This window comes from Nansenia antarctica (genome assembly GCF_963989245.1).
Source record: "Nansenia antarctica genome assembly, chromosome: 15".
Taxonomy (NCBI): Eukaryota; Metazoa; Chordata; class Actinopteri; order Argentiniformes; family Microstomatidae; genus Nansenia; species Nansenia antarctica.
In genome coordinates this window covers 21368760-21395654 of record NC_137685.1, presented here as the reverse complement: position 1 = coordinate 21395654, position 26895 = coordinate 21368760, and the positions used below count along the sequence as shown (strand labels likewise).

The following is a 26895-nucleotide window of genomic DNA, read 5'->3' as shown; positions in this document are numbered from 1 at the left end:
CTGACTCACTTTAAGAGACTGATACAGCCTGTCACTGGTATGATTGGGTACATCAGGAGTCAGAGACGGCCCATGATTGAGAGGGCTCGTCCTGAGATGAACACAGAGTGGCCTTGTTAGAGGCCTCGGAGGCCCTGGAGACCAGGCCTGGAGGCTGGGGTGACAGTAAAGGTCGAGTCAAATCAAAACAAATCACATTCGATCAAAGTGAACAGTACAGTGAACGATGTGTCTGACGAGCCACCCCTCGACAGTGCATACAGTAATAGGCTGTGTGTTCTGTTTGTTTGTTGTACAAGGCGAGCGGGGAAGGAACTTTAAAGTGCTTTGTGGTTGGAGGTTCAGATTTGATTAGTAATATTATTGTTGTTATGACTTAGAGCTCAATCTGGGTCTTTCTCCAGTACCAGAGTCTTGACACATGACACGCTCTCTCTCTCTCTCTCTCTCTCTCTCTCTCTCTCTCTCTCTCTCTCTCTCTCTCTCTCTCTCTCTCTCTCTCTCTCTCTCTCTCTCTCTCTCTGCCAACTGCCCCGTAAGGGAAACTCCTATTGAGTGCTTTAGTCCCACTGCAGGCGAACCACTCCAAAGCTGTTCTCTATCCGGACCACCACAGTAATAATGGATGAAGTAGCAGGGGCCCGAGGTTGGCAGGCTATCTGCTCTCCCCGGAGGTCAGCCTATTGGAGGATTTTTTTTAATTGTATTTTTATGTATCCTTTATATACCAGGAAGTCACATTGAGATTCTCAGGTCTTTTGGAAGTGGACCCTGGAAATTAGCAGGGTTTGGAAGGCAAATGGTAAATGGACTGCACTTATATAGCGCCTGTTTTGCTGCTCCAAAGCTGCTCCAAAGCGCTTTACAAAGGCCTCTCATTCACACACACATTCACACACCAATGGCGGCAAGCTGCCATGCAAGGCGCTCACTGGGCGCTCACTGGGAGCAATTTTGGGGTTCAGTGTCTTGCCCAAGGACACTTCGACATGTGGCCAGCCGGGGCTCGAACCGCCGATCTGCCAACCTTGCGACTCTACCTCCTGCGCCACAGCCGCAACAGACTAGTTGCTCTGATAGGAGGTCGTCCTATCAGTTTCAGGTTCAGGTTACTTTATTTTATATTAATTAGATTAGATTAGATTAGATTAGATTAGATTAGATTAGATTAGATTAGATTCAACTTTATTGTCATTGCAGAGTACAAGTACCAAACAACGAAATGCAGTTTAGCATCTAACCAGAAGTGCAAATAGTGATATAAGAACATGATCTAAAAAACATGACAATGATAGTGATAGGTACAGTAAGGCATGTACGGTAGTTTAGAGGTATATACAGTTATGAGCTATGTACAGTTAAGGTACGGGTTGTTTGTACCCATAGGTAGATTTGTTTTGCAGTAAACTAGTCATCCATGTTGACACACATTTTTGAAACAACACAGACAGTCGACAGACATAAATAAATGTACTCGATGTTCCAATCCTCTCTAAAAACACATGATCAAATATTAAAATAATCTTTGCAATGTTCCTACAACTTGTTTATCTGAGTGATGGCTGCTGGAACATAGCTATTTTTATGCCACTTTGTTCTGCACTTTGGGACTAGAAATCTTGGTCCAGAAGGAAAAAGCTGTAATAGGACGTCCTATTGGTTGAAACAAGCAGGGCTTGGGGGCCAACAGGATATCTGCAGTAAAAGGAGGTCGTCCTATTGGCTGAAACAGCAGGGCCTCAGGTTAGCAGGCTAACTGGTCTATAGATACAATTATTTGATGAAATAAGCCAGGTTCAGGTCTATCTATCTTCTCTCAGCAGGTCGTCCGATATGAAGAAACAAACAGAATCAAGTCTGTTCTAGGGGTGTCCTGTTTTTGTGAAGAATACATCTTAACCCAGAACTGTCACCGGAGGAGTGAGGCGGTCCCTGCGGTCATCATTAGACTGTCCAAGAGAGCAACATCAGACATGGTGGATCGACACCAAAACTGAGATTGAGGCTTCTGCACGCACACGCACGCGCAAGTGCACCCCCACTCTCACACACACACACACACACACACACACACACACACACACACACACACACATACACACACACGCACACACACCCAGCCTGTAGACGACAGACATCAGATCGCGGACATGATTTACATCAAGCATCAAAGTACACCCACTCCAGCTCAATTTCCTCAGACCTCTAAAATGACAACATGCGTTATCAGATCTTATGTAAACACATTTTTCTCTTTGGCTCATTTGGCTGTTGTCCTGTTATTGATCCACACAAAGCTACTGTCTGCATCAGATTATAGATCGCACACTGTATGTCAAGGGATGGGAGAAATACCGAAATAGAGATCACTTTCTTTCAATTAGTTTGGCACAGTCAGTTGTAGTTTAGGGTTGCCAACTTTCTCACTACCAAATATGGGACAAAAGATGGTGAGCCACTGCACGGGGCGGGGGGGTTTGCATGACAGTTGGCATCCCTAATGGTAGTCTAGTTGTTGTCTGGCGCGTAAGTTAGCCAGCCTGTTAGCCGTTAGCCAGCTTGTTAGCTGTTAGCATCGAGAGAAGGTGTTAAGAGCCGTGCTCTGCCCCAGCCCCCGTTCAGCATATATGACATCAGCTGGTGAAACTGGGAACAAGTCGGCAACCGACCATAATGTTCAGACATTTATTCTGAAAAATGTAAATACATTTCAACGTTGTTGAAAATCAATGACACACTCCCTAGGTGAGTAATCCCCACTACTAGCTAGTTAGTGTAGAGTAGTGGGGATTACTCACTGAATCCATTGCATTGCAATATTTTGGCTTGACTAGCGAGTGTGTCGTTGATTTTTAACAATGTTGACATTTATTAAAATGTTTCTGAATAAAAGTCAGAACATGATTGATTGGTCGCCGACTTCACCAGCTTCGCCGGTTTCACCAGCTGCTGTCACATATTACACATTCAGCTCGGACGTGCTGAACAAGCTAGGAAGCCCAGCTGAACAGATGGCGTTTACATTTGCCCTTGAATTGAGCTGAATAAACTGGAACTGTATTCAGTATTCTGGAACTGTATTCATATTGAGTTGACCTCATATTGAGTTGTTCCTCATTGTTACCTTGTTCTGGATTGTTCCACCTGCCTGTCAACCTGGCTATCGGGGCGGCCTGCTAGAAGTGGGGGTCTGAAGGGTTGTTTTATTAGTTGTTTGGAGAGTGTTTGACCTCTGTGTTCGCCGTACTCTATCCAGAGAGAGGGGGGAAGAGGGAGGGGAGGAGAGGAGAAGGCAAAAAGTAATTAATCCAAAATTGTAGTCGAGTCACTAAATAATCAATCTGGTCAATCTGCCAGAATGTCAGGGCTGGCTGCTGCTGGGGAGGAAGGGAAGGGAGGGCAGGGGAGAGGGGGGGAGGAGAGGAGGGAAGGGGAGAGGAAAGGAGTGGTGGTGAGGGGAGGAGGTGGAGGGGGAATGGAGTGATTAGGAGAGGAGATGAGGAGATGAGAGCTGGTCTGTGTGTCCGTCAGTGCGGCCCAGACTGTCAGTCAGTCTGTCCGTCCATCCGTCTGTCTGTCAGTCAGTGTTACAAACCCAGCTTGTAAGGGGAAAGGGTTGGTTCCAGACCAACTCCACCTCCGACTTTGATTGAAACACAGGATAAACCGAAAACCGCCATGTTTCACTACTGTATTGAACCATGGAAGGCGAACCGTTGCACCCCTACTAAACACAGACTCGAATCACATCATCCACACTGGATGTCTACTAAACAAACGAATGGTGGTGAGCTGATCGACAATCTCAGCTCCCGACTGTCAGGTTGACCAAGCTGGTCTCTTGTCTAGTCTCTCTGGCAGGAGAGTGATTTGGTTAAATCAGTCATTAGCATCGGAGCCAGAGAGTTCGGCTCTTTTTTCAATTTCACATGCCAGTCAGCACCTCAACAAATCATCGTGTCAGTTTTCTCATTTTTGTAAGGAGACTGAGGGATGACTGCGAAAGCTCGTCACAAATCACACAACTAACAAAAACAAAGCTGTCCTCGTGCCTCCTGAGTCCTGAGTGTTAGAAGAAAGCCTTCAGTAATACCGAAGCTGAGAGAGCTGTTGTCATGTGGACGTTGTTGTTTTTACTTTAGCCTAGTTTGCGTCTGACTCTCAACATTCAATACTATAACCTCTACAGTAGGCGTTCTCAGTGTGCACGATTAAGAAAGTGTTATACTGCTCCTAAAGACCTCTTTACCCACCACCCACTACACTTCTGTACAGTCCACCTACTGTTAATAATACACATTTAAAAATACATGTTTTTTCTAGCATAGGGACTGCCAATGGTCCTAGCATAGATGTATGCGTACGATGACTGATATATCAGATGATTCACTTACTTTTGACAAATGTACTTGTCAAACGTGTAAGTCGCTTTAGATAAAAGCGCCTGCTAAAATGTCAAAAATGTTATGTAATGCATGTAGTCTTCATCACCATGACAACTTCATTCACCAGAGCTAGGGAAACGACAGCTCCAGGGCAGTGGCGTGTCCAGACCTTTTTCACTGGGGTGGCCCAGGTGGGGCACCTTGTTATGCATGGGTGGCACAATTTTGAGAATTTAACACTTAATTCCCTGCATTCTGGTGAATTTGTACACACCATTTTGTGCTTTTTATTACCATTTCTGTCTCCACTCCCCATTGTATACTTTAATTGGGCTACTAAGGTCATGTTCTTACATGAAAATCTGAATCATGACCCAGAGCAAGTGGATAAGTTTGCAACATTGTTGCATAAATTATTTCTGATTTGCGTTCTCACAGCCCTTTATGTAAACAAAGTAACATAGGCAATTGAAGCAACAGATGTGGTAGTTGATTGGTCAGGAAAATAGAAAACTGCCCGTTCGTCCCGCTCTTATCCAGATCAACACGCATGCACTGTTGTTTTCCTATGGACAGCCTCGATGCGTCGTTTCTAACCGGAGCGAAACCACCCTTTTCAAGCGCCGGAGCATGTGTTGGTTGTTTGCTCCGGGAGTGACTTCGAATGTGCGTTCTCACAGCTCCAAACAACGCAGAGCGAAGCGAATTTCATCCTAAACTCTGATTCCAAGTGAAGCAAATGTTCTAGTGAGAACACACCCTAAAATAACAATCCCTGTTTAAAAGTCCCAGTGCTACCAATCACAACACAACAGAGTGGCTCCATACAAATGTAATATTAAACTCAGATGTTTTTTATTCTTTAAACAAACCAGCATATGTTGTACACTATAACATGCAGGCACTCCAATTGTAACACAAAACAAAACAAAAAACACTGTACACTGTACAGGTACAAGGAAAAACAATAATTCTTAAACATATGTTACATTAACATAAAAAACTAGCTGCCTCTCCTTTCTTTTTCTTACAATTTTTTCTAATTGCTTCTCTTAACTGTAAAGTTTCAAGTTTCCTGTACAATTTACTCAAGTCAACAGAAGGTGACTGGAGTAAGTCAGAAAGGAGCTTTGTGTTTCCAAACAGTTTTCTGAAGGTTGCAAGGAGGCCAATGAAGGTCAGGTCAATCTGTGCAAGCAAACTTCGAGCATCAATGGATCTGTCTCTATGATTTTCTGTGCATATATCTTGAAGAACACGCAACACGGCTGGTAACCTATCCATCAAGTTCCTGCAAGCCAATGCTCTACATGCCCATCTTGTGTCACTTAGTTTTACCAACTCCCTGGCCTGGCCACCATACATCTCTTTTTGAACACCAAGCCATTTCTGGTGCACATAAGATCCAGACATGTACACATAGATCTTCTCAAGACGCGAAAAGAAGCAATCAGCCTCTGGGACTGACTTTACAGTGTCAACTAAGACCAGGTTCAGACAGTGCGCATTACAGTGTACATAAAACGCATGCTTGGCCTCTGCCTTAATTCTGGCTGCCACACCCGAGTGTTTGCCACTCATCACTGAGGCCCCATCATAGCCTTGCCCAACCAGATTAGACTTGTAGTCGAGGCCATAGTTTTCTAAACACTGGATGATCATGTCACTAAGCCCCTTAGCATCTAGATGTTGGGCATGTTTGAAATCCAGAAAACTTTCATGGACAGCCCCGTTGTAATAATATCGAACAACCAATGAGAGCTGCTCCTTCTTTTGCAGATCTTTGGTTTCATCAGCAATCACAGAAAAAAACTCACTCTTCTTCACTTCTGCCACAATAGAATCACGCACCATACCAGCTAGGCACTGCAGAATTTCATTCTGGATGGTATTGCTGGTGTATTTTGCATTACCTTGTGCCTTCATTTTGTTGGCTACCAAAGGATTGTGTTTAGCAATCATTTCAAGAATTTCTAAGAAATTCCCTTTGTGCTCTTCAGAGTCACTGTGACCTCTTTGGGCTATATTCTGAGTTGCAGTCAAACGCAATACATCTGCAACTGTTTTTATGTAGCTGCGATTCTCTTGCACTTTTTTTCTGTATTCTTTGTTAATCAGGTCTACTATGGAAGCATCTGTAAGTGCTGCCCTCTTGTACTCATTCAAAGCAAACATGGCATTAGTGTGACACTCAGATTTCTCATGCTGCTTGAAGCCACCATCTTTGAACATTGCTTTCTTCCAATTAGAAAAACCTGATTCTGACGTGAAAACAGACTGTGGTGCACTAGGCAGGGAAAAGTGTCTGCAAGGATAACAGTAGGCTGAATCTCGGCTTGGTGAGTATTCAAGCCATGAATGCAGCTGATACCACGGCGGATTGAACGACCACCTCTTCTCACCTTGGACAGTCTTGGGAAAAATCTTTAGCCGAGGTTGAGTGGGACCTTTTGCTCTTGACTGTGAAATATCTGAAAGTGACAAAAGCCTGAGAATCAGATCCTGCCTTCAAGTCTCTGAGACAGAAGTAATCATTGGTGCATTAATACATAGATTAAAGAATTGAAGTAGTACAATATATTAAGCGGGCTACAGTATATTTAATATGAACAATTACATATTAAGGCTTACCAGGAGGTCCACGTGGGGCAGCAAGGCCTGCCACATCACTGTCCCCACAGGAACATGCAGGGCCTGCAGGTACTGATGGCTGGTCCTCGTTGTCAGTATCATAGTCTGAGACTGAGAGTGGCTGACTAGACACACCTAAAGCAATGCAGGAATTGTAATAGTTATATCAATTTAATAGTAGTAGTAATAGTAATAGTAGTAATAGTTGTATTCATAACAACCTGAAAGCAGAGAAGTAGATGGCTTATATTGTATGTATTGTATACTGTACAACATACCCTGATGTGCAGGTGAAGCTGATGTGCAGCCTTCATCATCAGTATCCTTGTTTGACTCTACAAAATCACAGAAATGGTCATCATAATGACAAAATCAGCCTTTTTTGTAAGTAGGCCGATGTTAGCTACCAAACTCGAATGAATACAATATGAATACCCCTACAGGCTTAATCGACAAGATTCGGCTTTAGTTTAAATGTATAGCAATTAATCACAATGTTACATTATCACGGTTATCAAATAAGTGCTTACTAAAAATACATCTGGAGCTATCAGAATGTTACATACATACCCATGTGTACAGCAGAAGCTGGAGGCTCTTGCTGTGGGCTAACTGGGTCTACATCCTCCAGCTGGCTCTCATCCTCTGACTGACTAACATTAGCTCTGGCTTCTCTGTCCTGCTGCTCTGTCCTTTTGGGGGTTTTTCTTTGGAAGAAACCCTGAATGCTCTGATTTCTTTTCATACTGTAACATTAACCATCACATAACACATGTCACTTTATAACTTGCACAATACACAAACAAAACATACTCAAGCATTCAAAATAGCTGACGTTACCTAGCCTATAGCCTAACGTTAGCATTAGCTAGCATTTCGACGACAGGTTTACTAGCAAGCTGAGATCAGATGATGAGAGACCAGAGTAGCCTACTACAAAATATAATGTTACAGCTAAAACGTTTTAACCACTAGCACAACACCGTAGCCTATATGTAGCTATGCAAAAGTCTAACCATTAATGGTACTCACATTTCTTCAGGAGCGCCAAGACCAGCACACCTCACCGCTGATCAAAAAGGTGTTCTGTTCGAAAAGTTTGTCTCGTGGTGCGAAGTGGCCTCTGCTCTGAGTGACTAGGCAGATAGCCAATCAATCAGGGTGGCACCTAGGGTGGCCAATCAGATTTCAGGGGTGGCACGGGCCACCCCTGGCCCCCCCCTGGACACGCCCCTGCTCCAGGGCCCTCTGTCATTACTGGGACAGTGAAGCATCTTTTGGCTCTATACTCCAAATCTGGGATTTTAAATCAAACAATTACCATGAGGTTAAAGTATATATTCTTTGCCTTTAATTGAGGGTATTTGTATCCATATTGGTTTCGCCGTTTAGAAATGACATCATTTTTGACAGCAATTTTGTCCCCCTATTCCATGGCAGGCCAGTACCAGTTACACAAGGACAGTTGTATGTCCTATGACAAGAGTCACAAGACCATTATGTACAACATTGTCATTATATTGTAATAATGTGTAGCAGTGTGTTGCTAATGTGTTATTAATGTGTTATAACTGTGTAACAAGCTTTGGCCCCTGTACTGTGTTATGTTTCAGATGACGGGAAGCTGTCGTTCGACGAGTTCAACACGTACTTCGCTGACGGGATCCTCACCACCGAGGAGTTACAGGAGCTGTTCTTCTCCATAGATGGACGGCAGAATAAGTAGGTTCCTCCTCTTCAGGTTACATATAAATGAATACAAATAAAACTAAAACTTTTGTGAGCTTAGAATGATAAGGTCTCTTCTCCGTTTAGGGTAGTTCAGAGATATTGAGCGTCAACGTTTTCCATTCCCTTATGTTTCGTGAGATGGAACCTTTGTATTTTATGAATTACTAACTCAAAAATGTAAACATTTTAAAAAATAACACCACACAGGCATTAATAAACACCTAATGGATCAGATTATGCAAAAAACTAAATTTTGACAAAAAAACCCTTATAATTCTAACGCTTTGTTCTTCTAGCATTGTAACTGCCAGCGCCCCTGGTCATAGCCTAGCTGGTGGAGGTAGAAACCGGAGGACAGGTTCGTTGTAATGAATGGAATAAGGAATGATTCCATTTCTCATTCCATCCTCGTCCTCCGATTTCTACCTCCACTAGCCTCCCCTGATGCTACTCATCAGGGGCGGAGCAGTTCAGCACTGTTATGTTTATCAGCACGAGGACCAAATATTCATGCAGTCAATTTCCTTTTATTTTACTTTTGATTCAACCCTCATTTTACCAGCTAAGTTAACTGAAAACATAATGGTTTCTTTTACAATAACCTGAGAAAGAGTTGTTCGTTTATTTTAGAAAAGATAAGAGTTCTGCGTTATAGTGTACTTGTTAGGATAAAATTCTTTCTTAGGAATTGATGGAGTGAACATTTTTCGTAATGCATTGTTTATAATCTTGTTTTTTCTTAACTGGCTTGGTCCGCAAGGACTCTAGACTTCCTGGTGCCAGGCCCAGACTCTTGTGTAGAAGATGTGTTATGGCCAACTTGTTGACCACAGACTATAAGATACCATTCATCTCTTTGTTCCTTGCTTCATTGCTTGTCGATCACTGTTGAGTGACCAGCTAGCCGTGTGAGCCCAAAGCTCTGAATGAATTGTCTTAATCCAACTTTCCTTTGAACATTAACTTTGCATCGACTCATCTTTTTAGGTAGGCCCGGCAGTCACCCATAGCCATTTTATTGTTCCTGTTTATGCTCTGTTTACCTTGTCCCCTGTGGGGTGTTTCCCCCGTTTGTGTTTTGGTTTTTAATCCTTGTATGTTTTGAAGGCACTTTTCTTATTTTGAGGTAAAGCACCCTGTGCATCCGTGCTGAGAAGGGCGCTATATAAATAAAGTTTTACTTACTTACTTACTTACTTTGATTTGATTGATTTAATTTTAATTTATTTGTTCAAGGGGGACACAGTACATTAATGAACACTTAAATGGAATGCGCACATATCATCAGTGTAAATGTACCCAATTATAGCCATAGGCTAATTTCCGTTGGTGGTCCCCCTGCCAGAAGTAACAGGGCTACATTTCCTAATGGAAGAAATCAGGTTATGGGGTAAAATAAACACAATATAGATACAGTCATGATTAAAATAAACACAAAAATACAGTAGCTAAAATAAAATCAGATGGCATCTAACCTAAGATGCCTAACATGCATCACATTTATACCTCACCCTTTTGGATTTTATACTTCAATATCAGAAATCATCAGTGGCATAGCACGCTTAGGTGTCAGCCATGTAATTGCAGCGTCCCCGGTTTGACTCCGGCCGTTGACATATCCTGTCATCCCTGCTCTCTCTCACCCATCCTTCCTGTCAATCTCTACTGTCTCTATCCCAATAAAGCAGAAATGGCCTAAACACATAAATCATCAATGACAGTACAGATCTTTTCTCTCCAGAGCAGCAGAAGAGTTGACGGGAAAAAACAGCAGCAGTCTTCAGAAACTCGAGGATAAATAAATGGATTCCACTTATGTTGTCAGTTCCAGTGCATAGAGCACATAAGAGAGTGATTTCAGAAATGTCTGCTACTGAGGGCTGGGAAATGACCCAAGTAATGTTCTCTCTCTCTCTCTCTCTCTCTCTCTCTCTCTCTCTCTCTCTCTCTCTCAACTCTTGGCCTCTCTTGCTCTCTCTTTCTCTCTCAACTCTCACTCCCTCTCTCTCCCTCACCCCCCCACCCCTCTCTCTCTCACTAGTAGTACTTCACTACTTGGCACTAGGCACAACTAGACACTTCAATCCCCCTCTTGCAATCAGTGTCTGTCTAGCTCATTATGCATTTGCTGGTAGAGAATGTGTGTCCCATAGCCCATCATCTTTATGGGTCCCATAGCAACAACAAAAACACCTCCTAGACCAATAGCAGCTTGAAAACAGTCTGTTGGAGGTTGACACTTGCGATGGCTGAAGGCAGCTAAACTTCATTGCCTCTGGCAGAGAGGACATTTATATTCATTGAGTACCAAACACATATATTCAGTGAGGCCAAACACACTCACAGGTAATGGCATTGGAAGTCTTAGCCAGGCTTATTAGCCAGATTAGCTTGTTTGACAAAGTCTTCTGGAACCTCAGGTGGAGTAATAGTAACAGAGATTGGAGGAACACACACACACACACACACACACACGCACACACACGCACACACACACACACACACACACAACACAACACAACACACACACACACACACACACACACGCACACACACAAGCTCGCGCGCACACACAACGCACACACACACACATGCACACACACACACATGCACACACACACACACGCACACACAACACACACACGCACACACACACACACACACACACACAGGCATTTCCAGGGTTGTCTGAGAGAGCTAAAGTACTTCATCAGAGTACATTAATCTGCAGATGAGGTTAATGACCACATGGCTGGAATTTCCCCCACATTCATATACATTCAGACACATTCAACCACATTTTAACACATTCAGACACATTCAACCACATTTTAACACATTCAGACACAGTCAAACACAGTCAAACACATTCAAACACATTCAGACACATTCGAACACATTCAGACACATGTAAACACATTCAAAAGTAATAGCTTATTATCTTTGAGTGTGTGGTGGTTGCCAGTGTCAGAGGGGATCAGAGCATTTAGAAGGGATGGCCTCTGTATCGTCACTGTTGATAAAGCACCCAGGTCTCAGCATGGATCCAGTCAGTGTGAGCATTGTAATTATCGTACACACACCATTAACCTTACCAGTCTCTCCGACTCAAACTGTCAAATGGTCTAGTAGGCTGAGTCACAGCTTAACCCAGCGTCCCTGTACACCCGACAGCTACAGTGGATAACTGCCTCCATTTTAAACGACGACTCCCAAATGCACTGTGAATTTCAGCTTGTTCCTTCTGAACGAAGGTTTATAGTCCCAAAGTGCAGGACAAAGCGGCATTAAAAATACTGTTGCCCGTCACTCAGATAAACAAGTCGTAGCAACATTGCACAGATTATTTGACTATTTTCTCTTTAGTTTTTAGTGAAAACTAAAGAGAAAATAGTCCATCCCTTATGTCATTTTAGCAATGAATGTGGTATTACTGCTATTTCAACATTTCGTTTTGCGGATATTGAGTAAAATACTGTGGGCGAGGAGGGGGCACGCACACATGCAATGACATTTTTACCAAGTCACTGACACTGAAGTCACTGACGCTGTGGGGATGCTAGAATTGTCCCCATATGATAAAATCCACCATCCCCCCTGATTTTCACACACACACACACACACACACACACACACACACATTGTGTGTGTGTGTGTGTGTGTGTGTGTGTGTGTGTGTGTGTGTGTGTGTGTGTGCATGTGTATGTCACGCACACGGACATACACATGCACACACACACACACACACACACACACACACACACACAGACTCAAAAAGGGACTGGAAAGCTTTTATTCAAGCATAAATTACTAGCTGCCCGGATGGTCTATGTTGTCAAGGCGTATGTCATAAGTCTGAACTGAACGTTTATCCAGAGATGTTAAACAACGCCAGCTTTAATGAAAATGGAAATTGTATTCCCAGAGAGAGAGAGAGAGAGAGAGAGAGAGAGAGAGAGAGAGAGAGAGAGAGAGAGAGAGAGAGAGAGAGAGAGAGAGAGAGAGAGAGAGAGAGAGAGAGAGAGAGAGAGAGAGAGAGAGTGAGAGAGAGTGAGAGAGAGTGAGTGTTCATATGTCTTGAAGGGAAAGCTGTACAGGCAGAAGGCTCCACTCAGAGTTTCCGGATGTGATAGGAGATTTAGTGGGTCGGAGGAAGAACAATGATTCCGCTAACAGCAATAAGATAAGGCATGATTGAAGGAAGTAATTAGCTTAACATACCTTACATTGGGCTGATTAATTCAGAAAGTCTTCCCGAGGTTTTGGGGCAGCAGTCATTAGCGTTGGAAGGTTCTCCTCCTGCAAATCGACTTTGAAATTCTCACCGGCACACACTCCAAGCCACGGAACCTCTCCTGGGTTAACAGGAAGGAACAGGAACACACATGCCACAGATCTGTGAATTTATTCCGTGATTAAATTAACTTTCTCCCCCCCCCTATCTCCCCATCTCCTATCCCCTGTTTCCTTCTCCGCTGCGCCACAGTAACCTGGACACTGACAAGCTATCAGGTGAGTCAGAGTTTGTGCCGCAAGGGAGGCCAGTGGAGATAGACAGGGCCAGTTGCACAGACAAGGCTTAACACTAGAACAGCCGTGCCCTTTTCTACCTACTAAAAGAGCCGCCTCTGGGGTCAAATAACCCCCTCTTTACAATGCTCAAGCTGCTATTTACACACAACGACCACTAGTTGGCCTGCTTCCTACACAGAAAAACGACAAAATTGCTTCATACTAGCTTATCCTGATGTGATTTTGAAAATGTAAGTATACTGGGTGGTAGAATGCACATATCTAGGAAACGTCATGAAAGGAGGGTCCAGAAATGTGAAATTTTGCAAAGATATACAATTTTTCTTTACTCACAGGGGTCAAATGACCCCTCACGGCTGTTCTATTGTTAAGCCTGGTCCTAGAATCTAGGGCCTAGATTAAAAAGCATCTTCAATGAAGATTTTACATTGAAAGTGTGATGTAGTTGAGTACTAGGCTTAAGCCTTGTCTGTGAAAACGGTCCTCATTGTAATGCATGGTACCGTCCCATGCATTACAATGAGCCCATCCTCCGATTTCTACCTCCTCCGGCCTCCCCTGGTGTGCTGCCCGCCCATCTTAATGTGGTCTGGCCTCTCGACCAATAAGCTTGTCTATCTTGTCTTTGGGCCGGTTTCACAGACAAGGCTTAAGCCTAGTCCTGGACTAAATCACACTTTCAATGTAAAATCTCCATTGAAGATGCTTTTTAGTCTAGGATTAGTCCTAAGCCTTGTCTGTGAAACCAGCCCTTTGTGTTTTATCTGTTAATCCTTTTGTGCTGAATGAATGATACCATGTCCTTTACAGCCTTATCGGAATGTTAGGGTGGTCGTCATCATCACCATCACCATCAACATCATCATCATCACCACCATCAACAGCATCATCATCATCACCATCTTCATCTTCATCATCCTCATCATCCTCCAAGGTTCTCTGTATTCCAGTTATCCATGTAAGCTACCCTGCTTGGCATTGGTCTATATTCCAGTTATCCATGTAGACTACCCTGCTTGGTGTTGGTCTATATTCCAGTTCTCCATGTAGGCTACGTCCTGACGGTGGTGAGTGGCAGCAGGTTTTAGAGACGCGGAGAGAAAATAGGCCACGAGTCGTGTAAACACAACACACTCTCATCCCAGAATAATCTCCCTGCATGATTTATGGACCGGCGATACATACTAGCATCAGAGAGCTAGACTGACGTCAGAGAGAGACGGCGTCTCTCATCACAATAAGTGCCGTGCCGCCGTCCCCGCGACCGAGCCCAACGGCCTCGTCCTGGCTGCGGGCCCAAGGAGATCCATTCATCACTGGTTCATAACCAGGAGGAGAGCCAAGCTAACGCTGCAGTCAGGGAATGCTGGAGTTGCTTTATTTATTCCGCCGTGTTGCAGGATAAAAGTATATAGTTGGAACCCAGTTTTGCATTTTCAACGTGATTATGGTCAGGCTTTCTTTAGAAAGTTTAAAAAAAAAATGTGTGGTCCAGGATCCAGGATCAGATGGAGCTGGCTGATTTTGAGTGTTCTAGGGGAAGTCAGCCAACTCGATCTGATCCAGGATGGCAAAAGAAGAGTGGGATTAATCCGATTAAAAGTTTTTGAGAAGCAGGGCTCAGGGTTTTGAGAGTTAATCCGAGCGGGATGTCCTCCAACACACTAGGGTCCAGTTTTTTTTTTGTTTTTGTCAATGACTTTGTCAGATGTTACATTCAAAATGTCAGTATTGACATTTGAAAAAAAAAAAACACCTTCCCTCATCTGGGTATGATTTCAGTCTGAGACATTAGCATTTGCGGTTTCTGAATGAACGGCCCAAACCTGATACGTTAGCCACCGTGTTACAGAACGAAGCTGACATTGATTATGTGTATTAAAGACACTGAAACCCAAATTGCTCCCAACGAGCGGGCCGGCACCTTGCATTGTAGCTTGCCCCCATCGGTGTGTGAATGTGTGTGTGAATGAGTGAATGAGAGGCCATTGTAAAGAGCTTTGGAATAAGGTGCTATACTGTAAGTGCAGTCCATTTACCATTAATGTGTTTGTTGGTTTGTGTATCTCATATCAGAGTACTTCTCTCAGCACCTGGGGGAGTACCTGAACGTCCTCTCTTCTCTGGAGAACCTGAACGTGGCTATCCTGAAGGCCATGGACAAAACTAAGGAGGTAAACCTGAGTTTCTAGTATATCACCAGGGGAGGCTGGTAATAATAATAATAATAATAATAATAATAATAACTTAAATTTATATAGCGCCTTTCAAAAACCCAAGGACGCTGTACAAGGGGATGAAAACGGACAGACAAAACAGAAAACGAACAAAGCAAAAACTAAAACAATGACTAGGGGCCAAATGCCTTGGAGAGTTTTGAGGGCTAGTTTGAAGGAGTCCAGGGTGGGGGCGTTGCGGATCACTGATCACTGGTGGAGGTAGAAATCAGAGGACAGGTTCATTGTAATTGCGTGGGGATGACTCAAACACACAAGTATACAGAGTAGATTGTCCTACAAAGACACTTTAGATTTAGTCATCTAAAAATGTATTAGACCCCTAATTAACTAGTGTCTAGAAAAGCACTAAAATGTATTATTATTATTATTATTATTATTATCGTTGTTATTATTATTATATTATTATTATTATTATTATTGTTGTTATTATTATTATTATTATTATTAAGTGTCTGTGGTTTTTCAAAATGCATGGTTCCTTCTTAACGTCCTTGAAGTGCACAACGATGCATGTAAAAAAACAAACAAATGCACACACACACACACACGCACACACACACGCACGCACGCACACACACACTCACGCACACGCACGCACTCACACACGCACACACACACACGTTTCCCTCTCCCGGTGGTTCACGAGTCTCCAGAGGAACAGTTTGTCTGCACAGATGGAGCCTATCCAGCACGGCTCGTAAAACTGATGAGTCGAGCGACAATAAAACACTGGTGGAATAATCGGAGTCCCATCCGCATGCATTACCATCATAACACACTCTTTTAGAGCGGAGACGTGTTGTTACGCCAACTTTGATAGGGTTGCTTTAATACAAGTCTTCAAGTCAAGTCTATGATTGTAGATTCCTGGTTCTGCCTCAGGAGGTATGACCAGGTGGATGTGTCGGCTATTTTCGACGAAAGACATGTGACAGATATTTTATGACCAAGTGCTTAGAGGCAGTCCCAGGTTTCTATGACAGAGTGGCCTGCTCGTGTTGTTGGTCTTCCATTTCACTCTACTAGTCCTCCTTCATGTGGCTGGCTGCTGTAGTGTCATACTGTTGATATGGTATGGCTGGTAGAGCAGCTGAGCAAGCTGTGCAAGGTTAACAACCTGCTGCTGAACAAGTCAAAGACCCAGGAAATCATCGTGGACTTCAGGAGGAAAAAATCTGAGGTCCAGCCCCTGCTCATCGACGGAGAGAGCGTGGAGAGAGTCTCAACCCTCCGATTCCTGGGGGTGCACATACAGGATGACCTGTCCTGGAAGAACAACACAGCAGCCACCATCAAGAAGGCACAACAGCGGCTCTACTTCCTGAGAGTCCTCAGGAAGGAACACAACAAGCAGGAGATACTGGTGGCCTTCTACCGCGGCGCAGTGGAGAGCATCCTCACCTACGGCATCTGCAACTGGTTCTCCAGCTGCACAACCGCGGAGAGAAATGCGCTACAGAGAGTCGTGAGAACAGCCCAGAAGATCACCGGCGCCCCCCTCCCCTCTCTGGAAGAGCTGTACAACACACGCTGTCTCAGGAAGGCCTCCAAGATCTCTAGAGACCCAACCCACCCTGGGTACGAACACTTTGCCCGGCTGCCCTCGAAAAGGCGGTACAGGACCATGGCCGCAAGGACAAACAGACTGAAGCTCAGCTTCTACCCCAGGGCCATCCAGGCCCTGAACACAGCAAAGACCTAGGTTCTGGGCCCTGGACAGTCTGGACGGATTGATGGCAGCTGCTGGATTGAAAAATCAGGTGTAGTGCTGAGGCACAAATGTGTACATTTCAAGCCTGCAAACTGCGACACTTTAAATGAATGTGCAATAACACTATGTGCAATATGACAACCCTAGTCGTTTTATCTGTACAGTATAGTATAGTGGATAGTGTACATAGCCTTTATTTATGTAAACCAGCTCCTTTCCCTTCTTGTTTTTTTAGTTTTTTTTCTTTCCTAACACCAGGGGAGCCCCCCCTCCCAAATTTCGTTGTTTGGTACCTGTACTATATCAATGACAATAAAGACCATTCATTCATTACAATGAGCCCTGTCCTCCGATTCCTGCCTCCACCAGCCTCCCCAGTGTTACACAGTCCCATAAGGTGAAGCCAACGGGAAAGAAAATCGTGATTTGAATCCAGGAAGGAACATCAGGAGACCAACAGCTAACTTGTTAGGCACAGCATTTATAAGCTGTAGACCCATGAGAAATAAAATAAAGATTATTTCATCCCAGATTGATGTAGCTTTAGAGAGTCTATTAAATTGAATTTACCTCAGCGCTCATGTTTCATACCCCTGGCTTGAGTGACGTGTACTAATCTGATTGCAGAGGGGCAGAGGGAGAAAAATCACAGAGGTAGAAAAGAGATAGAAAAATGTGATCAGCCCTCAGCCACTTGAAAATGATAGAACTGGAACCAGTGAGGCAGATCAATGGAAGAACGAAAACAGAGAGAGAGCAAGAGGGAGGGAGGGAGAGAGATGGAGAGAGAGATGTGTGTGTGTGTGTGTGTGGTAGGAGTTGGGATGCAGGCAGAGGTGTGTGTGTTACTGTGGAGGGAGAGAGAGAGAGAGAGAAGGAGGGAGGGAGGGAGGGTGATAGAGAGAGAGAAGGAGAGAGGTGTGTGTGTGTGTGTGTGTGTGTGTGTGTGTGTGTGCGTGTGTGCGTGTGTGGTGGGAGTTGGGATGCAGGGAGAGGTGTGTGTGTGTGTGTGTGTGTGCGCATGTGTGCGTGTGTGGTGGGAGTTGGGATGCAGGGAGAGGTGTGTGTGTGTGCGTGCGTGGCGTGTGTGGTGGGAGTTGGGATGCAGGGAGAGAGGTGTGTGTGTGTGTGTGTTATGGTATAATTGTACTCTCTGTCATCATTAGTGGCCCATTCCTGCAGTCGAAGAGAAGGGAGACCCTCGAGGGGGTTTCACAACGCGCTGTGAGCAGCTGTAGCCTGCCAGTGATGTCACAGCGCAGGCCTAGACCACCATTCCCATGGTGCTGTCATCCCATTTTATCTTAGCGGATAAGGAGCTTCACTACAATTAGTCTGGTATAACAATGGAACACAGGCTCCTCTGGGTGTAGGCTTCAATTAGACCCTCACTAGGACCCGCCAGCTAAATATAGACGTTCTATTGTATTCGGGGAAAGAAAATGTTCCACATTTAATGGAACTGTGTGGAAATTGGGAGGTTAGTTAGTCCATCAGCGGAGGACGGAATGAGGAATGACAGGACATTACAATGAGCCCGTCCTCTGATTTCTACCTCCACCAGCCTCCTCTGGTTAGCATAACAACTTAGTTAGCAGTAGCATATCCAGAGAGATGGAGTGTGTGTTGTGGCGTTCTCACAGGGGGGGGGGAGGGGTAGCGTGAGGAATAACAACGCTGGCGTTGCTTGTTTTCGCCGCTTCTCCGCACAAAAACTAGATATACTTGCAGTACACAGAGTAGATTGTCCTACAAAGACACTTAGATTTAGATTTAGTCATCTAACAATTAATTAGACCCCTATACTTTCTTTTATTTATTTTTTTGTTTCTTTTTATTTTACTACTCAATCTTTTCAGTTTGTAAAGCGTCTTTGGGTGTCTAGAAAAGTGCTATATAAGTGTAATGTATTATTATTATTATTACTATTATAACCATTCCATAGTCTCATATCCCTCCATGGATTTGCTGATACTGCAGCAAAAAGAACCCTGCAAAACCGCAGAATAGATTTTGTTCTATAAAGGTTACTCCCCCTCTCTCTCTCTGTCTCTCTGTGTGTGTGTGTACGTGTGTACGTGTGTATGTGTGTGTGTGTGTGTGTGTGTCTCTCGCCCTCTCCTCCCCCTCTCTCTTTCTGTCAGTGTGTGTGTGTGTATGTGTGTCTCCCTCCCCCTCTCTCCCTCTCCCTCTCAATTCGTAGTGGCTTTATTGGCATATAAATTATGTATGAATGAAATAATACAAATATATAAAATATAAATACCCCCCCCCACCCCCCCCCCACCCCTCCTCAGGAGTACCAGGGCTCCAGTGTGCTGGGTCAGTTCGTCACCAGGTTCATGCTGAGGGAGACGTCCAGCCAGCTGCTGTCCCTGCAGACGTCCCTGCAGTGTGCCATGGAGGCCGTGGAGGAGCAGAGCAGTCCCAAACCGTCAGTACTACATTACCTTTCCATTACATTTAGAGCATTTTAGCAGACCGTGACGTTAGAATTATAAGGTTCTATCTCCATTTTTGTCAAAATTTAGTTTTTTTACATAATCTGATCCATTAGGTGTTTATTAATGCCTGTGTGGTGTTATTTTTAAAATGTTGACATTTTTGAGTTAGTAATTCATAAAATACAAAGGTTCCATCTCACAAAACATGATGGAATGTAAAAACTTTGACACTCAATATCTCTGAACTGCCCTAAACGGAGATAGAACCTTATCTCTTATCCTTAGCTCACGAGACGCTGTTAGACACTTTTATCCAAAGCCGACTTACAAACAAATACATTTGTCTAAGTAAGTGAATCATCTAACCAGCAGTCATCACAAGAAAAGGTAATCTAAGCTCCGACCAGGGGCCATAGGCAGTCATAATGCTAGTTATGCAGTCATTTTTTTGCTTACTTCCATACTTCCATACTCTGTACTAGCACTAGTACCCTGCCTAGTATACTCTATACTACCGCTTCAGTACGCACCTACAGTATCGTCATCATCAAATGGAATCATTTACAGAGCACATTCCATACACTGAGGCAACACGGTGTGCTTTACGATAATAGGAATAGAAGACGATGACAAGATAACGAGACTCGAGAGGATAACGAATCTAACAGAAGTGGGAGTTCAGAACAGTCCAAGCAGAGAGCTAGTCGCGCCTTAAGAGACTACTGTCACGCACGGTAAATAAAAGCAAAACTAATTAGCTAAAATAACTCTATTAGAGTGATAATACAGACGCCCCAGCGTTAGAAATCGGAGCGTTAGAAATCAGGCTTGTTGTAGGGGCGCTTAGGTGGCGTAGCGGGTTAAGCGTTGACCATGTCGGGGACATATCCTGCATGTCATCCCTCCTCTCTCTCTCACCCATCCTTCCTGTCTAAAATCTCTACTGTATCTGTCAATAAAAAGAAAAACATGAGTGGGACTGCACATTAAAACATGTTTTTAAATAAATCAAGCTCATTGTAAACATGTGTGTTTGATGCCCTTCGTCATTCCGTTCCATGCATTACAATGAGCCCGATGTCTTCCGATTTCTACCTCCACCAGCCTCCACTGATGGGTAGTACCCTATACCAGTATCTCATTTCTATAAACAGTAGCTTTGGGGTAGTTATGTGTGTCCACTGATAATGCTGTCCACTCTTTCATGTAATGAGGTGATGAAAGAGAGTTGAATGAGTTGTTCATTTCTCACGTTCATTTCTCTAACATTTATTAGGACAGTAGCCAGGAGTCTTCTGGAGGGAAATGGATCTATACTGCAGGGGAGGCTGGTGGAGGAGGTAGAAATCAGAGGACGGGACTCACTTTAATCCATGGAATGGAACGAGAAATGGTATCAAACACGTGTTCCGTTCCTCACTCCGTTCCATGCCTTTACAATGAGCCCGTCCTCTGATTTCTACCTCCGCCAGCCTCCCCTAGTATAGTGTGGTCTCATTTTTACATTTTACATTTTTGGCATTTAGCAGACGCCTGATTCCAAAGCGACGTACAATCGATACATTCGACTAAGCGAGTGAATCATCAGTTCACCAGTCGTAGCAGGAAGAGTGATCTAGCTCAGGCCAGGGGCCAATGGCAGTCGTCGTGATAGAAAGAAGAAGAAAGAACGATTTATTTTGTTCCTCTCCTCTGGGTGTCAGCCTCGCGCTGAGTGGTCTTAATGGAGCAACTCTGGAGATGGATCACAGAGAGAGAGGGAGGGCAGCAGAAGGACGGAGAGAGAGAGATGGAGGGAGGGAGGGAGGGGGCAGAGGGATAGACGGAGAGATGGGGAGAGAGATGGACAGTTGGCAGAGAGAGAGGGTGTTGGACAAAGCCAGAAAGAGAGAAAGAGAGAGAGAGAGAGAGTGTTGGAATGAGGGAGGGAGAGAGAGAGAGAGAGAACGAGGGGCTGTTGGAAAGAGAGAGAGAAAGAGAGAGAGAGAGAGAGAGAGAGGGGGTGTTGGACAGAGGGAGAGGGAGAGAGAGAGAGAGACCCTATGGAGTACCCATGGCGATGTACCCATGAGTTTGTCCTCCTCTCCTCTGCAGTATATTTATGGCCCTCAGGCTGTTGTCTCTATCTCTTTCTTTATCTCTCTTTCTCTCTCTCTCTCTATCTCTATCTCTCTCTTTCTCTCTTTCTCTCTCTCTCTCTCTGTCTGTCTGTCTGTCCCTCCAGGCGGTGTTTCTGCTTTCTCTGACACTTCTACCACCGCAGTTCTTCCTCTACTCGCTCTCTCCATCTCTCTGACACTTATTCCGTCTCACCTCTTCCCTCGTGACTGTTTTCTCCCCTCCTACTGCTCTCTCAACCTCTCCAAATGTTATTCTCTCTCTCTCTCTCTCTCTCTCTCTCTCTCTCTCTCTCTCTCTCTCTCTCTCTCTCTCTCTCTCTCTCTCTTCATCCCCCCTGGTGACTGCCATCCCTCCTTTTCCACAAATCTGACAGTTATGCCCTTCTTTCTGACATTCATCCCACCTCCCCGCCCCCCTGGGCCCACCTCCTGCCCCCCCTGCCCCCCCCCCCTGCCCCCGGCCCCCCTTGCAGGAGAGAGGTGAAGGCTCCAGAGCATCTGTCAACCCAGAGGAACAGAGGGAGGTGTGGACGCAGGCTGCAGAAGAACCTCTGTCTGTCCCCTACCGACCCCTACTCTGGAATACTCACTACAGGTATTATACCGACCCCTACTGTGGAATACTCACTACAGGTATTATCCAAAGCGACTTACATTGCAACGAGTGCATACATTTCAGTATGGTCCCAGCAGGAATCGAACCCACAACCTAAGCCTCAGCCACAGAGGGCCATATAGGACCCCTACCCCCCCAGGTATTCAAACTAGTACCAAGACTATTATACTTCATCATGATATTATAGACAGTTCTACAACGGTTGGATGTTTTAATAGTACAACAACTACAGTGGATTACATACAAGCTACTGCCTACATGACGTAGACTATTGTCAACACTGGGTAGCACTCTACGGTACGGTACAGCTTAGACGCTACTGGCTTCCGGCCACAGTCAACACTCGCATCACAGGCAGCCTCGCTGTCCTACGTCTAACGGGCATCGATGTACGCGGACAAGGAACAATACATTCTCCATGACAAACCATATCCAAGTGTATCACACCGTTTACAGGGCTGTCGACATCGACTGGAGCCAACGATTTACTTTGTGCTGTGTTTCATTGGCGCGACCTTCACTGGCATTGATAGTCAGAAAGAATCGCAGGGTATTGATGTTTCTCGAACGACCTGAAATGGACTCTAGATTGGACAGGACAGGCTAAAGGCCTAGGAGAATTGACCATCCCTTTTGCGCCGGAGCTCGTTAAAAAACATTACGTTGTCTGCTGGACAACGTCCTGGATCAATGATAAAGGCTTTTCCATTAACTTGTGGATAGTGTGTACTTACAAACTGCCCAATCAGAGCCAATCTCAGTTTCCCTCTCCCATAGTCCTAACTTCAACCCCTAAAGTGTCGAGGGACAACTTCACATCTCTCATTGTTGTCTAGTGTTTAAATGGTAACTGTAGTGTTGAAACGGTAACTCCGCTGTTTTGCATTTAGGAGTAACCATGGAGACTGATGACCACTGGTGCTCCCAGATCAACAGACTGCAGCAGCTATTGGACAAGCTGGAGTGTCAGGTGACGTGGTTTTCTGCCTCTCTCAGGCTTCTGTAGCCTGTGATTCTGTACAGTATCGTGAGCTTAGAATTATAAGGTTCTATCTCTGTTTTTGTCAAAATTGAGTTGTTTACATAATCTGATCCATTAGGTGTTTATTAATGCCTGTGTGGTGTTATTTTTTTAAATGTTGACATTTTTGAGTTAGTAATTCATAAAATACAAAGGTTCCATCTCACAAAACATAATGGAATGTAAAAACTTTGACGCTCAATATCTCTGAACTACCCTAAACGGAGATTGAACCTTATCACTCTAAGCTCATGGTATGTTTCAATCTCTCAGTGGCTATCCTTTTCTCTCCGCTCTCTACTTATCCTCTTATATCTGTGACTCTCAATCTGTCTGTCTCTCTGTCTCGGTCTCTCTCTCGCTCTGTCTGTCTCTCTCTTCAGAGTCCAAAGTTGGAGCCCCTGAAAGAGGACACACTGGCCAGCACGTACAAATCTGTGAGTGACGTCTTGTCAGTCTAAAGGACACTGTACAACACCATAGCAACCCTTCTGGTTCAAACCAATGCCGGGCTGTCTTGTTTCTTTGAGCCAGACAGCGCATTCTTCCCTTTTCATACTTAGTTGTTTTTCTTCTTAGAGGAAAACTTTGCAACAAAAAGTGTCAGCCCAGATGAATTGTCAAAGCCCCAGATGAACATGAACATCATTACCGCCATTTTCATACCCAGCTCTTCTAATTCCATCATTCAGACTACAGCCTCAGTGACAAACACACAAACTCCCTTATCTGCTCTATAGGTTTGCAAGCCCACACACACACACACACAGACACACACGCACACACACACACACACACACACTCACACACAAACACACACACTCACACACACACTCACACACACACAGACCCCCAGCTGTGCCCAGGTACTGGGGGGAACGTTTGATCTGCTCCCAGATCAGCCCTCAGGCCCTTCCTTCCCTCCTGACACCTGTTCAGATCTGAGAGCGTTGGGTCGGTTGGCAGCTCAGGGGGGGCTGGCAGAGGGAGTGGGGGGGGGGGGGGGGCTGGCGGAGGTAGAGACCGGAGGGGGGGGCTCGTTGTCATGCCGAACACGCGTGTGTTGGATACCATTTTACCCCTGCTCCAGCAACAACTGTAGTCGTTGGCCCGGGTTGTGGACGTACTAACTGTAGTACTGTAGCGGTGTTTGTCGCGTCTCAAACTCCCCCCCTCCTTGCCTCCCCACCCCCCCCCCCCCCTTGTGGTTTGACTTCCTGTGTCCCGTGGTGGTGTTGGGGGGGCGTGGCCACAGAACATCCTGCTGGTGCAGAGGCAGGTGGCGGTGAGGGAGGGAGACCTCCAGGAGTTCCAGAAGCTTCTGAAGGGCTACGTCGACGCCACGGCAACGCAGGGCGACAACCTTCAGTGAGTCCGGAGGAGAGAGGAGACGCTCGTTAGGTTTTTTCCCCCCAAAAAGGTTTTAATTGCCACATATTGGAAATGCAAACGAGTTCCCATGCTGATGCAATCACCAGACATTATCCAAATGTATATGTAACGGATTGTTATCGAGCCTGCCAAGCGCTAAATGATCTAAGTGTTCTCTCTGTACTCTCTCTCTCTCTCTCTCTCTCTGTCTCTCTCACTCTCTCTCTCGCTCTCTCTCACTCTCTGTCTCTCTCTCTCTCTTTCTGGCTCTGGCTCTCTGTCTCTGTCTCTCTCTCTCTCTCATCTCCCCTCTCTCCCCCCCCCCCCCTCTCTCTCTCTCTTTCTGTGTCTCTCTCTCTCTTTGTCTCAGTGTGTCAGTTCAACAGCTCCCAGGGAAGTCATGTTACATAATGTATGAGTTCTGGCAGGACCGTCTCTCCTGGATGAGGTGGGTTGGATCAGTGTGTGTGTGTGTGTGTGTGTGTGTGTGTGTGTGTGCGTGTGTGTGTGTTGGCAGGCTGCTTATTATTCTGATGGATACTCTCCACTGATGATGACCAGATGGCCATCTCTCATGTCACACACACGCAGATGCCATTTCTCAGGGTTTTGAATTTGTCTACAGTTAGGTCCATATTTGGATACAGACAGAATTTTTGTTATTTTAGCTGTTAAGCAAAACATCTTCAAGTTACAGTTATAGAATGAATATGCGCTTAAAGTGCAGACTCTCAGCTTTAGGGTAAGGGTATTCACATCCAAATTGAAGGAAGGGTTTAGGAATTACAGCTCTGTAGCTCCCTCTTTTTCAAGGGATCAAAAGTAATTGGATACTTCACTCAAAAGCTGTTTCATGGGCCAGTGTGGGCTATTACATCATTATTTCTTTATCAATTAATCAGGTAAAAGGTCTGAGTTGATTCCAAGTGTGGCATTTGCATTTGGAAGATGTTGCTGTATACGCACAACATGCAGTCAACGGAGCTCTCAATGCAAGTGAAACAGGCCATCCTTAGGCTGCAAAAACAACCAGAAAATCCATCAGAGAGATAGCAGGAACATTAGTAGTGGCCAAATGAACTGTTTGGTACATTCTGAGAAAAAAAGAACGCACTGGTGAGTTCGACACCACAAAAAGGTCTGAATGTCCATGGAAGATAAGAGTGGTGGATGATCGCAGGATCCTTTACATGGTAAAGAAAAACCCCTTCACAACATCTAGCCAAGTGAAGAACAGTCTTCAGGAGGTAGGCATATCATTATCCAAGTGTACCATAAAGGGAAGATTTCACACGAACAAATACAGAGGGTTCACCACAAGGTGCAAGCCATTCAAGCCTCAAGAATAGAAAGGCCAGGTTAGACTTTGCCAAAAAAACATCTAAAAAAGCCAGCCCTGTTCTGGAACAGCATTCTTTGGACAGATGAAACTAAGATCAACCTGTACCAGAATGATGAGAAGAACAAAGTATGGAGAAGGCTTGGAACGGCTCATGATCCGACGCTTACTACATCAGCTGTAAAAAACGGTGGAGGCAGTGTGATGACATGGACATGCATGGCTTCCAATGGCAACCCAGGATTTTTTAAGGCAAAGAAGTGGAATATTCTGCAATGGCCGAGTCAATCACCTGATCTCAACCCGATCGAGCATGCATTTCACTTGCTGAAGACAAAACTAAAGGCAGAAAGACCCACGAACAAACAACAACTGAAGACAGCTGCAGTAAAGGCCTGGCAAAGCATCACAAAGGAGGAAACCCAGCATTTGGTGAAGTCCATGGGTTCCAGACTTCAGGCAGTCATTGTCTGCAAAGGATTCCTGACAAAGTATTAAAAAAGAAAATGTTATTTATGATTATGTTAATTTGTCTAGCTCCTGAAAATAGGGGACTGTGTATACAAATGGTTGCAATTCCTAAACGTTTTATACAATATTTTTGTTCAACCCCTTGAATTAAAGCTGAAAGTCTGTTACAAGTTACATTGTTTCATTTAAAATCCATTGTGGTGGCATACAGAACCAAAATTATAGAAATAGAAATTGTGTCACTGTCCAAATATAACTGTATGTACCGTTTATTTTAATATG

At 44.6% G+C, this 26895-nt stretch overlaps 1 protein-coding gene across 1 annotated transcript in view; it reads left to right on the top strand.

Annotated features, from left to right (window-relative positions):
• The window catches only part of necab3 (N-terminal EF-hand calcium binding protein 3), a gene marked incomplete at both ends in the record, with an annotated part of 37850 nt that overhangs the window by 9488 nt on the left and 1467 nt on the right, over window positions 1-26895 (top strand). The window contains 10 exon segments of the mRNA XM_080545559.1: window positions 8630-8738; window positions 13234-13259; window positions 15357-15454; window positions 19529-19669; window positions 22269-22271; window positions 22273-22390; window positions 23302-23381; window positions 23816-23869; window positions 24688-24800; window positions 25174-25251. Coding sequence (XP_080401685.1) covers window positions 8630-8738; window positions 13234-13259; window positions 15357-15454; window positions 19529-19669; window positions 22269-22271; window positions 22273-22390; window positions 23302-23381; window positions 23816-23869; window positions 24688-24800; window positions 25174-25251 — 820 coding nt within the window.